Raw genomic sequence first — 15,695 nt, forward strand, 5'->3', positions numbered from 1 at the left:
CCGCATTTGGAGCAGCGTGGTGGATTATGCTCCCCCTCCGGTTGATTGAGGGGAGGCCTGTGCCCAGCAGTGGGACGTATATAGGCCGTTTTATATATATTTATATTTTATTGGTAAAAACCTGTAATTGGCTTTGTGTTGCTATTTTTAAGTCTATTTTGTTTTGTAAGCTGTTGGTTTTCCATGTAATAAATAAATAAATAACTTGACTAAAGTATACAAGGTATAATACAAAGTATAATAGGTATATTATCAAGTATATTATTATGTCACAAGTCACAACACAGAGACACGACATGATTGCTATTTCTACTTCTTTTCAGTAAAAGATAAAGACAAAAATCAAAAAGCTCAAAGTCAAAAACAAAAATATGAAAGTAGAGTAGGTACGTGCAATAATACCTACTCTACTTGACTTTGCGCGCGGCGAAAGATGTCCCGCCAAGCGTCCCGCGGATTTTATAAGAACTAATTGACAAATCGTAATAATTCTATGCGAATACTGCGATGCCAGCGCCGCACCCGTGGGATTTCCTACGTGGCGCAGACTCCACTTTTACATTAGTAGCACTAGCGAGCGAGCGAGCAAGCGTTTGTTCGTTTTTATGTCACAGTCACACACAGAACAGCACAAACAAGGTTTGTGTTATGTTATGTACCGGTATACTTTACGAGTGCGTCTTTTGAAATTGTCAATTTATAGCTTTGTCCTAAATATAATATAATCTTTTGAGTGTCTTCTATATTTGAGAACAGAATATTTAAGGTGAGTTCAAAAGATTTTATGTTATGATGAGGCATCTTTTTGACCGTTACGTGTGTTATATCACGCCTTGCTGTGCCAACGCCCTGCAGCCATACTTCAGTTTGGTTCCATTATTTTGAAAGGGAGGCACGGTCCCAGACAGTGTAGTGTATTTCCAAGCTTTTGACTTGAATTTTTTCTTCGGCAGGTCGGTTTCTAGTAAGAAAATGTCGGCATCTGACATACACGCTTCCTTTACAGGGAATGGGACGTACAAATCTATAAATCCAATAATATCGAAAGTTGGCGATTTCACACCCTTTTATATTGCCATAGCTATTTGCTCCGTTATTTTGGGATTGATTCTCATCCTAAACGTGGTGTGCTGTTGTTCACGATACTCGGACTACTGGCTCGATCGGCACACAGGTCAGTTAAGTTTAGTTTACAGTATTTTCGTGTCTGTTCTGTATATCTGCCGCCCTAAATTTCTTCAATGAGTTTTCAATGTAGCAATAAATGTACTTTTTTTTACAGGCAATCGTTGGATTGTGTCTATCTGGTCAGCAACACCACACAAGCAGCCACCGCTTGACTTCACAGAACTGGAAAATCCTGACCATCAAGTACATTACATGCATTCATTTACTGGTGAGGAATATCACGAAATCCACAAGCGTGAATCAGAAGTTCCTCCGTCTTTCTCACAGCAACCACTTACTTCATCACAAGAGTATTTAGAACTGCATAAGCGAGAAAGTGATATATAAGATGGCATTTTTAATGATATATCCAGCTGTAGCTATACTTTCTTTGTTTGTACTGATGGTCATTATACTGATGCTGAGGTTTGGAGCAAGATGGTGTAAGCTCCGCCACAGTGCTTTTGCTGACCATGAATATTGGAATGAAGAAGAGGCATATGAACAGAAGGTATCATATGCTTAATGTCTCAATAGTTGCTACAAGAAAACTGTTGGAGCACAATCACATTATAAAAATTTCTTACAGAAAGATGAAATATTTTTTATCTAAACTACAGCAAAGCAAGAAGGAGCATTATGTATTTGACCGCTATGCATATATGTGTGTGTATGTGTGTATTCCCTCCTAACTGCTAAACTTCTTATCAGAATTTAATAAATGAGGTCTCACTAGAAGTGTCTTGATGGTCCAGTAGCTATATCCTATGTGACATCACACTAAATTCAAAATTAGGGAAATATTTTCTTGCTTCATACTTTGTAGAGTGAGATTTTTCTGTAGTTTGGTTGCAGTTTTTTTATATTTTTTCATCATTATATTAATCAATTGGAAGGAAACCTAAACTTTAGGGTTCCTTCTAAATACTTTTGATAGCTACCTACTTAAATAATTGAATTTTTTATTTTGTGATTGGGCTGCAATCCTCATTAAAATGTATCCGTCCATTGATTGATCTGATTTTTATAACATAGTTTGTAATTTAGTGTGTAAGTTTAATGAGCCCTATGTATGAATATAACTTAAAACATGCTGAGCTCTTTATAAGGTTGATCCGTCATATAGGTACATAAATATGAAGATTTTTTGTTGCATTTAAAATATATTGTCAATTCAATTCTTGACTGATGGCTTTTGTGTGGTCACACTTATTCTGCCAATGTCATGTGATGAATAAAATTACTTCATAAGGCAGGAAGGAGAAAAACAAGAATAATTCAATGTTATTATATTTTAGTTCTTATTGCGAAGATGCTGTATAACCAGTTGTCATATTGTGTCCATGTTAGAGCATCATCATCCCCCTAGCATTATCCCGTTTTTCATACAGTCCGCTTACCTAAGCTGAAGATTTGACAGGTCTGGTTTTTTACAGTAGCGACTAGAGAGCATATACCAAGGATTTTCGATGAGTAGTATGATTAATGTGCTGTTGTTACTCATTTGTACTTGAACATTATGAAAACAAGTCTTGATCTTATATGTAATATGACTCACATAAAACTTTTTAAATGAGACACCATTAACTAAATGCAGAGGTTAAATGATATTATCTAAGTACATACCTAAATGTCATACAAAGTAATGGGTAGCATTATTTATGTTGTCTTTACTCAACAGCCTGAATAGTGCCTTTATATTTTAGGAAATAATTAAATTTTAATAATGTATTAACTATTTACAACATTTACAAATTATTCATAAGCTATTAAAACCAGCGATGGAGACAAATGTTTAGTTTGGAGTGAATCTTGATAAGAAATGTATTTTATACTTACACAATTTGAGATACATTTTTATGATTATATTAAATGCAAGCATTTGCGAATATGTTTTTGAGATAATTATTTTGCACAAATACATTTATGTAGCTTAGTACCTATGTAATTTTTATAATTTTGCAATGATTTTAATTTTTGTATGTTTTTAAAATAAATTTGTATGACATGATCAGTATTGTTTTTGTATAGAAAATTACAACAGAGTAGCATTTAAAAAAATGATTTTGAACATATTGATCGATACAATATCGATCATGAGCGATCACCCATTGGGTGGAAAAGCTGTTGCGCCTCTAGTTTCGGAGGACACGAAACCGTCGTTCTTGGATATGGTACAAGTTAGCTGTCGTCATGCGGAGTCGGATGCTTTCGGGCGGCTTCAAAAGTCGCGGATGGAGTGGATGTTAGCTCAAACATACTTACTAGGAATATGCTCCACACCCTGTCCAGCTGACTGAGGAGCGGCCTGTGCCTAGCAATGGGACAAAATAGACTGGTTATGTTAATATCAATTAATGTATTTGTAGGTCCAGGGGTTCAGGTACAAAATACACCTTAAGAATGCATACAATATTAAAGTAATACACCAAATTATTTAGGGAATTTACAGTTAGTCTTAGCCTCCCTGAAGCGTCGGTAACCCACACTCCTCTGGTCAGAAGTCTGCTGCTGAGCGAGGCAGTTCGGCAATGTGGCGAGCACCCGGACCTTCTAAGACCTAATGGTTGTTGTACGCGTCTCAGTCTCGAGGAGACTTATCTCAGTTTGCATGTATTGAATTGGCTTGGCCATATTAAAACAGTATTTGAATTTCGGTGCGAATTATTTTTGGATGACGTCGTCGGCTGTTCTCAGGCGGATTATATATGAGGCTTACTTGCTAGCCCCAAACAGAATATAAATTACGCTTGCCCAAGGGTTTGTTACGGTCCGCTCTCGTATTAACGGAAAACGCAGTGCTCAGGTAGCGATTAGGTAGTTATATGTATAAAATGAAAAAAAAAAAATACTAATATAAAACTAGTAATCGGAGTCTCCTTGTACGTTTGAAAATGTCTGTGACAGGACACCCCGCTCCATACATATTTTTTTTATGTATATGTACTTATTATATAGTATGCAGACATAGAGCAACACGGAGTTCCGCGGACTTGCAAACAGAACATAACCAATTATTTTTTAAATCCTATTTCATCTAGCGGCGATTTTTTGCCGCCGTGCGTGGAAGGCAACGAGATGATGGTATGCAGAAAGTGTACTAGCTAAATACACGTGCATTACCGCCTACTTATAAACTATTATCTCCTGGCCAAATAAATGGAGCGTTGAGACAAAATTCAAGACAACAGGGTTGGGCGCGAACCTCGACTCACGGTGTCGTCTGAGGGGGTCATATTTATAAAGAATTAATTGATCTTAGCGGGTCGATAGCGGCAAGCGCCGAATGAGGGAAACCGTCGACCTCGCTGGCGACGTCGATATTAGGGTTCTGAAGTGTTTGTTGTCGCGAGCTGATTGGCTGCCTCTTTAGCTAGAGTAATCGGGTCGTTGGGAATGATCCCAACCAAAATTACATACGAATGTAACGTCCTTTGGATGACGTCAGAGAACAGTCTTTCCAAACAAATTCTATAGAAAACTTACGTATTGACGTTTCGTAAAAAGGTGTGCGTCAAGCTAGCGGCCTCAAAAAAAAAATGGGCACGAAAAAATAATTTGACCATACCAAAAAATAGTACTCTTATTGAAAAAAATAGTACCTGTTGTAAAAAAATTAGTACCATCACGGTTCTGGATTTATAGCCATGTTTTATTGCACTTGCTAGCTTGACGGTGAGCGAAATTTGGCGAGAGTTAACGACAAGGTCTTTCGCTTTGATTTAAACGCCAAAAAATAGTACCGAAATAGTACTCACTCCCTGCAAAATACCGAAATGAGTACTTCAACGGTTCCAAAGTTATAAAGGCAGTTCTTTGATCCCGCTGGCTTGACGTTTTGAAAATACCTATTATCTAGGGAACGCTTGCATACTTCAGTTTGTAACTAATGTCAATAAACTCGTATGAAATAGTACTCCCTACCATCATAATTTGGACCTGATTCTCTTTGTAGAAATATGTCAAAAAGTCATTATAACCTATGTCATACATTTATCAAGACAGGTACAGTCGCGAACAAAATTATTACACATGCTCAAGAAGAATGTTGTCAGATTTTAGTATTTTTTCCCCATTTTTGGGTAAAAATTGGTGAAGTGCCAGGGTTGTCAGATGAAAGTAATATCATTGTTGAAACTCTGAGTTATTCTACAAATACTGCAAATTGTTTATTAACAAACACTTCGATCCGTAACAAATTGAACATGAAGGTATAAATTATAAAATAAAACAGCAGATTAAAAATGTATTATGATGTATTAAAATCACAGATTGTTTTCAATAAGAACTAGACCCATGCAGCCATTTTCTATTAAAATTATTGCATATGGGTGTATGCAATAGCAATTTTTTGTAATAGCAACACTCTGAAGTGCAAAGAAATGGTAGGGTAGACCTCCAAAATGGGAATACTTACGAATAAATTGTGAGGTTATGTAATTGTCTACGTGACTGTATCAACAACAAATGTATGGCATAGGTTATGATGATTTTTTAACATATTTCTAGAAAGAGAATCGGATCAAAATTATGATGGTAGGAAGTACTATTTCATACGAGTTTATTGAAATTAGTTACATACTGAAGTATGCAAGCGTTCCCCAGATAATAGGTATTTTCAAAACGTCAAGCCAGCGGGATCAAAGAACTGCCTTTATAACTTTGGAACCGTTGAAGTACTCATTTCGGTATTTTGCAGGGAGTGAGTACTATTTCGGTACTATTTTTTGGCGTTTAAATCAAAGCGAAAGACCTTGTCGTGTCGTTAACACTCGCCAAATTTCGCTCACCGTCAAGCTAGCAAGTGCAATAAAACATGGCTATAAATCCAGTGCTTGTGGAGATGGGCGTGCCTAAACACCTAATTTTCCTGATACAGAATCTGTACCTCGATGGTTCATGCTTCGTGAAATTGGAAAACCAGAAATCCAAAGCTTTCCACACAGAACGAGGCGTACGTCAAGGCTGTATTTTGTCACCCAAGTTATTTAACCTGTGCGGCGAATTTATTATGAGGAAAGCACTAGATGGTTGGGACGGCGGCATTTCAGTTGGTGGCCACAAGGTCAGTAACTTGAGATACGCAGACGATACAACAATAGTTGCGGCCGGTGAAACAGAAATGGCAATTATTCTGAAGAAAATTGAAGAAGAGAGTGCCAAACTCGGTCTTAAGATCAACCATTCAAAAACTAAAATAGTGGTGGCGAGCACAATTACTTCCAGTTACCGGTGCACTGAGCGGGTACGAAAAGGTCAGCGAGTTTGTGTATCTTGGGTCCTTGATAAATTGTGACGGAGGCTGCACCGATGAGATCCGCCGTAGGGCTGCTATGGCTAAAAGTGCGATGGCTAATCTCGATAAGATTTGGAAGAACCGTGGTATTCGTCGCACAACTAAGGTGCGCTTGGTTCGGGCTCTGGTGTTTTCCATATTTATGTACGGTGCCGAAACTTGGAGCTTGAAGAGCCGCGATTGCAGTAAGATCGATGCTTTCGAAATGTGGTGTTGGCGTAGGTTGCTACGCATACCTTGGACTGCGATGCGTACGAATGAGTCCATATTAGAAGAGCTCAAGATCACGACGCGGCTCTCCTCAATATGCCGGAATCGTGCCCTAAGCTTCTTCGGACATATTATGCGGTCTCCGAAGCACAGTCTGGAGAAGCAGATCATCGTTGGGCAAATGGATGGCAGACGTGCGCGAGGAAGGGCGCCTACGAGGTGGTCTGACATCGTGAAGAAGACGGTGGGCGGCAGCATACAGAGGGCGGTCCACGCGGCATATAGCCGTACCGAGTGGAAAACCATAACCTGTGGTCGCGATCCTCAGCAGTGAGGGAACGACGAAGAAGAAGATAAATCCAGAACCGTGATGGTACTAATTTTTTTACAACAGGTACTATTTTTTTCAATAAGAGTACTATTTTTTGGTATGGTCAAATTATTTTTTCGTGCCCATTTTTTTTTTGAGGCCGCTAGCTTGACGCACACGTAAAAAGTATCATTTGACTGGGTAGTCAAGTAGCCTATTAGGGTAATTAGACGATTTTTCAAACGAAGAAATTAAACTCAAAAGTAATATTTTTAATTTAATTTAATTTGCTATTTGTGATATGAATCGGGAATTTAGATAGATAGGTACCTATTTAGTACAGTAACACGACAGTGACCATAGGAAGTAGACATCATTATGAATTATTATTTTGAGAATACACTTTGACTAGTAGGTGAGGGAGTAAAATTATTTTCGGGTAAACCTTTATTATAATTAGGTAGGTAAAGAATTAAACGTTTTTGTCATTTAATCAATTTATCAGTTTATTTACTCTGATGAATATGAAAGTTTACATTAATAAAAGCTTAGAGGATACAGATTACATAATGATTTCAAACAAAGCAGGCGTAGTGATATTACTAACTATTGTCTGTTGAGGTAGGTACCTATGAGGAGACATTTCAACATTTATCATTTTGTTTCAGTACCTACCTGCTCATGCAGGTATTCTAGGTACCTACATATCCTAGAAGCAATTTACTAATACATACACAAAACACCACAATAAGATAAGTAAAAATCAGTCAATAGTTTTTACCTCAGTTAGTTAAAATCAATATATTACATCTGCCTCACTGATACTACTTAGAGTGATACTTAATAATTATACTTGTTGAATAACCAGGTAATATTGGACGATATAGGTACCTACCGACGACTTTTCAGTTTTTACAAGATCTTTCTGAAACTTCATGACTACCGGTTCAGCAGGTTATTCATCCAATAAATTCTAAGTTTTATTACACATACAATACATTCTTTTAATTCAACAATACGGAACATAGTCACAGGGAATGAGATTCCATTTTCAATATTAATAAATTACATACCTCAAACAAAATACAGTTATTATAATTAAGGCGATCACTCACTGAAAGCATTCGCCTAACGGATCCATTGGCTCGCATAAACTATTTCTTCCTATTAATATTTTTTTCATAATAATCATTCTTCATAATTTAAATTTTCGAAAATTTAGGGTTCCGTAAGGAAAATGGAACCATTATAGGATCAGTTTGTCAAGGTATTATATCTCGGGAACGCGTGGTTGCAATCCTAGCTTCTATAATAATGTAGGGGATGAAAAACCTATGGGATACTTCTCAAAGTCCTAGGCCCGTATTTATAAACCGCTCTTATCTCTGAGATCTATCTTGAGTGAGCTCTTAAGATGACGTCCTTATTAATAAACGGAACTTAAGTGCGCGTTTAGGGTTACGATATCAACTGAGTGACGCCGTATTAATAAACGAAACTCGGCTCTCAAGAGTGCTCTCAAGATGTTACTTAAGATCGTGTTTGCTGAGTGCCGTCAAACCGTGACTTGAGTGCGGGTTTTGTGATCTCGCGATAATGGAATTAGAAAATATTTTACAAGAAATCAATTATTACGACGATTTAGATCATTACGACGATTTGTTATGGCAAGATGCGTATCGTTTGCCAAAAGTTTATATCAGGGACGCCGAAAATCCCTTTGAAATGCGAGCGGATCGGTTCCAGAAAAGATACAGATTCTGCCAAGAATCTGTATTGTTTATAACATCGTTACTGAGAAGTGACTTAGAAAAACAGGACAACAGAGGTCTACCGATTGCTCCGGAAATAGCAGTTTTATTAACTCTGAGATTTTATGCTACAGCGTCATTTCAGGTAAGCCAGAATTTATTCAATACTAATTATTCTACTTTTGTCTTTAAAAAGTGTAAGTGACAGCACAATGAACACCGAAATTACTATGCCTGTATTTGAACATCTTGAGGTCTGGATACAGTAGAGCAATGCACCATATCCTTCTGAACGAGTAAATGAAGGAAAGCCTGTGTCCAGGACAGGAATAAGTTAGTAATAGGAAGTAATTTAATTTTACATAAATGACTTACACAAACCTTGCCTTTTCAGATAGTCTGTGGAGACTTACTGCACATATCACAGCCTACCGCCTCAAATATTATTACGAAGGTTTCAAAGTTGCTAGCTCAATTGCATACACACTACATAAAGTTTCCCCGAGGAGCAGAGGCTAACAGAAACAGAGAATTGTTTAAAGAGATGGGTAGACATGGACAGTGGCCTGGACTTCCCGGGATCGATGGAGCTATTGACTGTACCCATGTTAAAATTGTATCAACACCAGGGTGCCAGCACCATGAAGTCTTTAGAAATAGGAAATCAGATTTTTCTATTAATGTCCAGGTTGTTGCAGGGCCCCGGAGGGAAATATTAGACATAGTAGCCAGATGGGCAGGCAGCATGCACGATTCTAGGATATTTCAAATGTCATCAATTTACATAAAATACACGCAGGGTATTTTAAGTGGAAGACTTGTCGGAGACAATGGGTATCCTACACTACCTTTTGTTCTCACACCTATAAGACCTGCCCCCGAAGATGCTCCCTCAGTACGGTACAATAGAGCTCAAATAAAAACCAGAAATGTTGTGGAAAGAACATTCGGCATTTGGAAGCGGAGGTTTCCCTGTTTATCTAGAGGCCTAGGTAACAAACTGTCAACTGTTTCTCATATAATTGTATAATGTGCGGTATTACACAACTTGTCATTAATTTTAAATGATGTCATGGTTTTTGATGAGAATCAGAATGATGAACAAGAAGAAACAGATAGTATAATACCAAGCACTAGGACTGGATTTTTAATTAGAAATTCAATTGTTGAAAATTATTACCAATAGTCTTTATGAGCAGTGCTTTGTGATGGAATAGTATTTGAAATCATTTAATAAAACATATTTTATATATTGACTTATATGCTTTTATTTCATAAATTAACAATATTCCATTTATTATATTATGCCACATCCTCTCTTCTGCCATCAGTTGCACTATCTGAAACAAATTAGATGAAAAATGTTTTATTAATTATCCCAGGACTTAACTAAGCTATACTAGTTTTTAAAATAATATGATGAGCAAGTAGGTAATACTGATGTACCTGAGGAACACTGCTGCTGCAGTTGAAGTTCTGCAAGGTCTGCTTTCGCCTTTGCTTCTCTTATTCTTTCTCTTAATAATAAAACCTCCAAGTCATGAATCTCGTTAGCCCGTCTCTGTCTGTCTTTATATTCCTTATCCAGAATAGAACTCTTATGCCTTTGAAAAGTTGGGGTGGCTGTATTTGATGGGTTAATAAGAGGTGGGGTTGGAAGACGTGGTGGTGGAGTGGATGGAGGAAGAGGTGGTGGTGGTGGAGTGGCTGTGGGGAGAGCTGGTAGTGGGGTAGATATAGACAGAGACAGTAGTGGACCTACTCCAGGTGGAGGTGGTGTCAATGTTGTCCGGGTTGGGGCAGCAAGTGGTGCAAGATAAGAGACGGGCTGCGAGTCCATATTTACTTCTTGGACGGCAAGGTCAGCGGTTACTGGAACAAAGTAATTTAAAGAGAGAAATATAAAAAATTATCCAATTTACATATTTAAAAAAATAGAATTGATGACAGCTGTTTTCGGAGAATGTGTGGCTTACATCATACTGTCAGGTTTGAATCCCAGCTCCGGCTCTAGACCACTGAATTTTACTTTATGAGTTTGAATTCATGTTAATAGGCTCACCCCTTATTACATCAGACTTAAACATAGCTGGCAAGTAGTGATTTTGTATTTACTATACACTTCTGCCTACCCCTTCGGCGATATAGATGCTATATTAGAAGAAAATTACTTACCTGGAATTGTATCAGAGTCAACAGCATCATCAATACCAACTATTAGAGCTGGGGCCACCTCAGACACATCTGGGTCTACAACTGCATCACTGGTTGCAGGCCCCCCTCCAGTAGCTAGCCGATGTTGACGTTCTGCTTCCCTTTGCCGCTGCTTGAGGTTCATCCACAATCTCCTCAGTTGTTTATTAGTAACCTAAAATCAAGGATGCAATTATAAAAAATCTAGCAAAAAGCGAGAGTAAAATCGCGCACTGTAGGTTAAATAAGTTTGTTTACCTGATTAGTGGCATGAGGGCTTGCGTTGTATTCTCTGGTTACAATATCCCAAGCTTAATTTTTTGCGCGTATTGAAGCGCCATCGGTATCCTTATTCTCTATCACCGAGGAGTATCTTTTCAAAATATCCAAAAAAGTTTTCTTCTCGAGGAGAGTAAAAATATAATTGTTGTCATCGTTGTGGAAAATAATTACTTTACGTTTATTATTGATAAACAAAAACAAAACAAGTGGTTGCGAAGGACGCGTATATTTTTTTTTTGACAATGATGTTTGTTGCGTTTCGTTTTCACTACGCATTGCGTTTTGAAATCATAACAAATTATTTCTAAAACGTTAAATGACCATTTTTATAAAAAAATTAAATAACGTACGTATGAATTATAATAATTTTTATATTTTAGTAAATAATTGAACAATTTTTAATATGTTTGAAGCCCTAAACCGAAATATTTTTTTTAAGCAAGAACGAAACGTTGATTCGTTCGGTCTATAGTTCACTCAATTAGGACGTTTACTTGAGATCCTGAACTTGAGATCGATATCATGTGATACGCGCTCAATATTCGTCTATTAATTAACGTCGCACTTAAGACGCTGTTTACATCTTGAGAGTGACTCAGTTGATATCGCTCTTGAGAGCGGTATTGAGATCAGTTTATAAATACGGGCCCTAGAATCATTAAAGCAACAAGCGAGATACTACAGCACAATGAAGGAAAAATCCTGGGACAACAACAATTATGAAGGAAGCCTATTAGTAATAGATAACGACGGTATAAAGAGTGATTACTTTATCATGAAGAAAAAATTATGAACATCATTAACAGGACATAACATAGTATGCGAACAAAGGACACCTCTACCTAACAGTTGATACCTATTCCAGAATTACCTATCATTATAAATATTCGCGAAATTTATGCTCACTATAGACTATAAACCATATGATATGAACCATAGATGGTGAAACATATCACCATTCATATTCTGCTGTGTGAAATCGACCTCTTGTTACAAAAGCGTCTCTACTGTTGACGACAGGTCGACATGGCAATCGGGGCATGAGGTGAGCCGCGGAGGCGGGGTCGCCCCGCACACCCGCACAGTCCCCGCGGCGTCTTAGTCTTAGTGTCGCACGAGTCCGCATCGACCGCGTTTATCGATTATAATCTCGCTCACATAATTCATTGAATTAGAAATTAACATTAACACAAAAGAAAAACAATAGATTTAAAAGAAATCTAATCTAAATATTTATGGTCAATCAAAATTATAAATATAGCAAGAAATTATTGAAAACTAAGAATAATATTTTAGAAATAAAATTAACGTTAGATGATTCAGATGAATAAATATTAACTTAAATGAAAACGTGGTATTATTTTATTCACATTTTGTTTCATACATAATAAAAATATATCGATATTGAAAACGTCACGTCACTAGAGAATTGCCATGTCGACATGTCGTCTACGCTCTGTCAAGCTCCGTGAGCTAATAGAACACCTACTGTCATTGATACGCGAATACTCCCGGTGACTGCCTTTACATGTTAAAATATCATAATTCTACCTATGTTGTATGTTTTGATGTGACCTGCAACAAAAAACAACTTATAAGTATATGCGTTAATTCCTTACCTAAACTTTGTTCGGTAGTAAGTGTTAAGTATAGTAGAAGTATGAAAGTAGGATTTATTTAATGCCGTAGAAATGAGGCCGTTGCGTAGTATCTGCGTTGTTGAGTAATAGTGACTAAGATTGAAAAGGGAATGTTAAGTTGTTCCGGAGAAAACGGATGAAGGATAATAGAGGGAGGAAGGCCGTTGGTGGGGCTGGTAGAGGAAGACGTAGAAGGATGTACTTATGTAAGTAGGTACTTTAAATAAATTGGGGATGTCCTGAAAAGGAGGTTTAGTACGATCTGCTCTGAACCGGCGTAAATGTATGAAACGATTGATGAATGTGGAGGAAGGAAGAGAAGTATGTCCAGATTGAAGGTATACTTCTTGTTCGACTCTGCTTACTCCGATGGGACATAGGCTTGAGTTTATGTATGAACATAATGTTACTGTGTTGAATTTTCATTGGGATAAAGGACATCATGATTTCATTCTATGAGCCTGACTTTTGTCAAATCACCAGCTTACGTAGGAGGTACATATTTTACAATAGGCCTACTTACCCTGGGCTACTTTCTCGTCCGGGCCATGACTGAGTTCCATCCAGGGTTCTGTTCACTGTAAATTCAATATAAATTCAGAATGAGTAAATTTTTTCTTATATTGTTTTTCTTTGGCGCTGAAGAAGAGTGAGGGTAACTTTACCGACATTTCACAGCAGAAATATATACAGGCATAAACAGACCTACTGAAATTCGCTCAGCAAAATCTTTATATGAATTGTTTATTTAAAAATTCGCAGCGGCGTTACATATGTATTTTTGAAACATGATATATGGCTCTAGTGTTTTGTATTCTAATGGAACAAAGAACGAATGCAACACTAGTAATATTTGGGCGCAAGGTTGTGCATGAAATCGCAAACAGAATCTCGCGTCCCAGCCCATCCAGTGTACTGTTCGGCTCTGTGTACATTAAGCGTGAAAGTTGTGAAATTAAAGAGCCGTACCATATTTTTACATCATATTGTATCAAAGATTAATGAAAGAATTCTTACAGTTTTTCTTATCCGAGATTCGATTCCTTCTACGATCACGCGGCACCGGCCTCCGCTTTGACGTCGCTGATCGCACGAGGCTCTCGATTATTTCATCGTCCGCCATATCACCGCTGCAAAGTAATTAAGTCTATTATAGATAAACCAACCCCTCAAATTGATGTATTGAGATTCGTCAACTCGTGCTATACATCCACGTGATAACAAAGAAGACCTTAGGGTATAAAACGGTCACATGTACATAACGAAATATATAACGTTACACCAAAAAGTAACGAGACTCACTTTACAAGTATTCTTCTGTTAGTTGCTTGAGACTTCCTTCGGTTTTCAGTGAGACTATCGGTGTCAGGGTCAGTCTTTAGCAGTTCCTTCAGTGCACTGTCAGCGGTGTGGTCACCGTTCTTAGCGTTGTAATTACCAACCTGTACAAATGAAAGGGAGCGTTAGAGACTTATACCATATGTTTCTGAAGCTTAGGTTGGGATATTCAAAACCACTTACGTCAATAATCATTTTTCCCCTTGTTTTGTTCCTCTCCCTGTGGTTAGCTCTCTTCTCCAGCTGTTGTAGTACTCTCTCTCGCGTGGTACGGTACTCGAGCGCAAACTCCGCAATCACCTTTAAGAACTCTGAAGGCTTCGTTTTGGTAAGGTCTCCCAGGGGTACTCCCAAGTACAGTAAGAACTTGCTGTATCTATGAAAGAAAACATCCTTCTATTGTAGCTTTGCATCAGCAATAATACACATCGCGGTGCTTGGTGTGTCTTCAAATTATCCCGTGTAATTTTATTTTACTAGTCTGTGAAGTGTAGTTGTCTTGTGTGGTGAAGGGTTGAGTGTAACTTTCAAATAAGTGTAAATTAATGATAATCGCATTGCAAAAACAAAAGAAAATCGCTTAGCACTTTTACTGTTACGACAAGATAAGATTTTTTTTTTCTATCGAGCTAATTTGTTTACCTGCTCATCACTCTCTTTTGAATGACGGATAGAAGAATTATTCTTTCGGCAGCATCTGTAAGGAATTCATTAATTTTGGTTTTGATGATTTGTGAGCTATCGTGTTTGGCGACGCGTTTCATGTGATCCCACGAAGCTTTGCATTCTGTCTCTAGCTTGCGTAGATTGGTGCTGAGGATGTCAAAATCCACCTTCGATGCTCGAATTACCGGGCCAACCTGCAAGGTTTTAATATTTTTATTAGGTGGACGATAATTGTGCCACTTCATTAATCTCAAATAAAGAAAAATATAGACTTCTAAACTTGAAAATCTCCAGTGAAAGACAAGTTGCAATTTGTTGTTTTTCCAACCTTGCTGAGTTCACGTGTAAATGAATTAACAATTAAAAAAATACCTAACAATTACAACATTGTTTGATAATTTTCATATTGATATCATACAGATAGCATTGTTTAAGCAAGAAGGTAAAAAGGGAATTGTGGAAGAGTTTCCTTTTTTGGATTTTGTTTTGTGCGACAACTAGCGACTCTAACCCATCTCACCTCACTGAAGAAGTCCGTGCTATCTGGGAATTTTTCTATGATCATTTCGCAGATGTGGTACAGAAGTGGATGTTTGTGTACCGTGTCCTTCACTTCCATGACTTTGGATAGGTATTCAAGGCGGAATCCTTTCACCTGGCTTCCGTTCAGGAAACTGCCCACCGATCTTAAGGTAGACAATATTACTTTGAACGTTTTGTTCATCTTCAACAATTCTATCCCTTGTTTTAAATCCATAAGTGGCTCTGCTATTTCTTTCTGAAAAGACAACCATTTTTATACGATAGACTTTGGTACGGTAAAATACCTTTTTTGTGAAAAT

The 15,695-nt window shown here is 37.5% G+C and overlaps 4 protein-coding genes across 6 annotated transcripts in view; 2 read left to right on the plus strand and 2 right to left on the minus strand.

The window, feature by feature from the left end:
- Positions 1 to 639: 639 nt before the first annotated feature.
- On the plus strand, positions 640 to 1,655 carry LOC126380718 (uncharacterized). The gene is made up of 3 exons (XM_050030308.1): positions 640 to 766; positions 954 to 1,174; positions 1,283 to 1,655. Exons 2-3 carry the CDS (start codon positions 973 to 975, stop codon positions 1,513 to 1,515), a joined length of 435 nt encoding a protein of 144 aa, XP_049886265.1. The 5' UTR covers positions 640 to 766; positions 954 to 972; the 3' UTR covers positions 1,516 to 1,655.
- Positions 1,656 to 8,698: 7,043 nt separating this feature from the next.
- LOC126379839 (putative nuclease HARBI1) lies at positions 8,699 to 10,006 on the plus strand. The gene is made up of 2 exons (XM_050028782.1): positions 8,699 to 8,879; positions 9,129 to 10,006. The coding sequence occupies exons 1-2, from the start codon at positions 8,709 to 8,711 to the stop codon at positions 9,762 to 9,764; spliced, it is 807 nt and encodes a 268-aa protein (XP_049884739.1). The 5' UTR covers positions 8,699 to 8,708; the 3' UTR covers positions 9,765 to 10,006.
- On the minus strand, positions 9,978 to 11,750 carry LOC126379841 (protein enabled homolog). Its single transcript, XM_050028785.1, has 4 exons — positions 11,186 to 11,750; positions 10,910 to 11,102; positions 10,181 to 10,606; positions 9,978 to 10,074 (listed from the first exon to the last, which is right to left on the minus strand). The coding sequence occupies exons 2-4, from the start codon at positions 11,070 to 11,072 to the stop codon at positions 10,037 to 10,039; spliced, it is 627 nt and encodes a 208-aa protein (XP_049884742.1). The 5' UTR covers positions 11,073 to 11,102; positions 11,186 to 11,750; the 3' UTR covers positions 9,978 to 10,036.
- A 113-nt stretch (positions 11,751 to 11,863) lies between these two features.
- LOC126379823 (uncharacterized) overlaps positions 11,864 to 15,695 on the minus strand; it is a 64,618-nt gene continuing 60,786 nt past the window's right edge. For all 3 annotated transcript variants that reach the window (XM_050028752.1, XM_050028750.1, XM_050028749.1), the window contains 7 exons: positions 15,374 to 15,631; positions 14,830 to 15,047; positions 14,371 to 14,563; positions 14,152 to 14,291; positions 13,867 to 13,979; positions 13,373 to 13,427; positions 11,864 to 12,784 (listed from right to left, as the gene is read on the minus strand). In XM_050028752.1, the coding sequence (XP_049884709.1) occupies positions 12,757 to 12,784; positions 13,373 to 13,427; positions 13,867 to 13,979; positions 14,152 to 14,291; positions 14,371 to 14,563; positions 14,830 to 15,047; positions 15,374 to 15,631 (1,005 nt within the window). In that variant the 3' untranslated portion in view covers positions 11,864 to 12,756. The remainder of the gene's footprint in view (positions 12,785 to 13,372; positions 13,428 to 13,866; positions 13,980 to 14,151; positions 14,292 to 14,370; positions 14,564 to 14,829; positions 15,048 to 15,373; positions 15,632 to 15,695) is intronic.

The sequence above is a fragment of the Pectinophora gossypiella genome, chromosome Z (assembly GCF_024362695.1).
Source record: "Pectinophora gossypiella chromosome Z, ilPecGoss1.1, whole genome shotgun sequence".
NCBI lineage: Eukaryota > Metazoa > Arthropoda > Insecta > Lepidoptera > Gelechiidae > Pectinophora > Pectinophora gossypiella.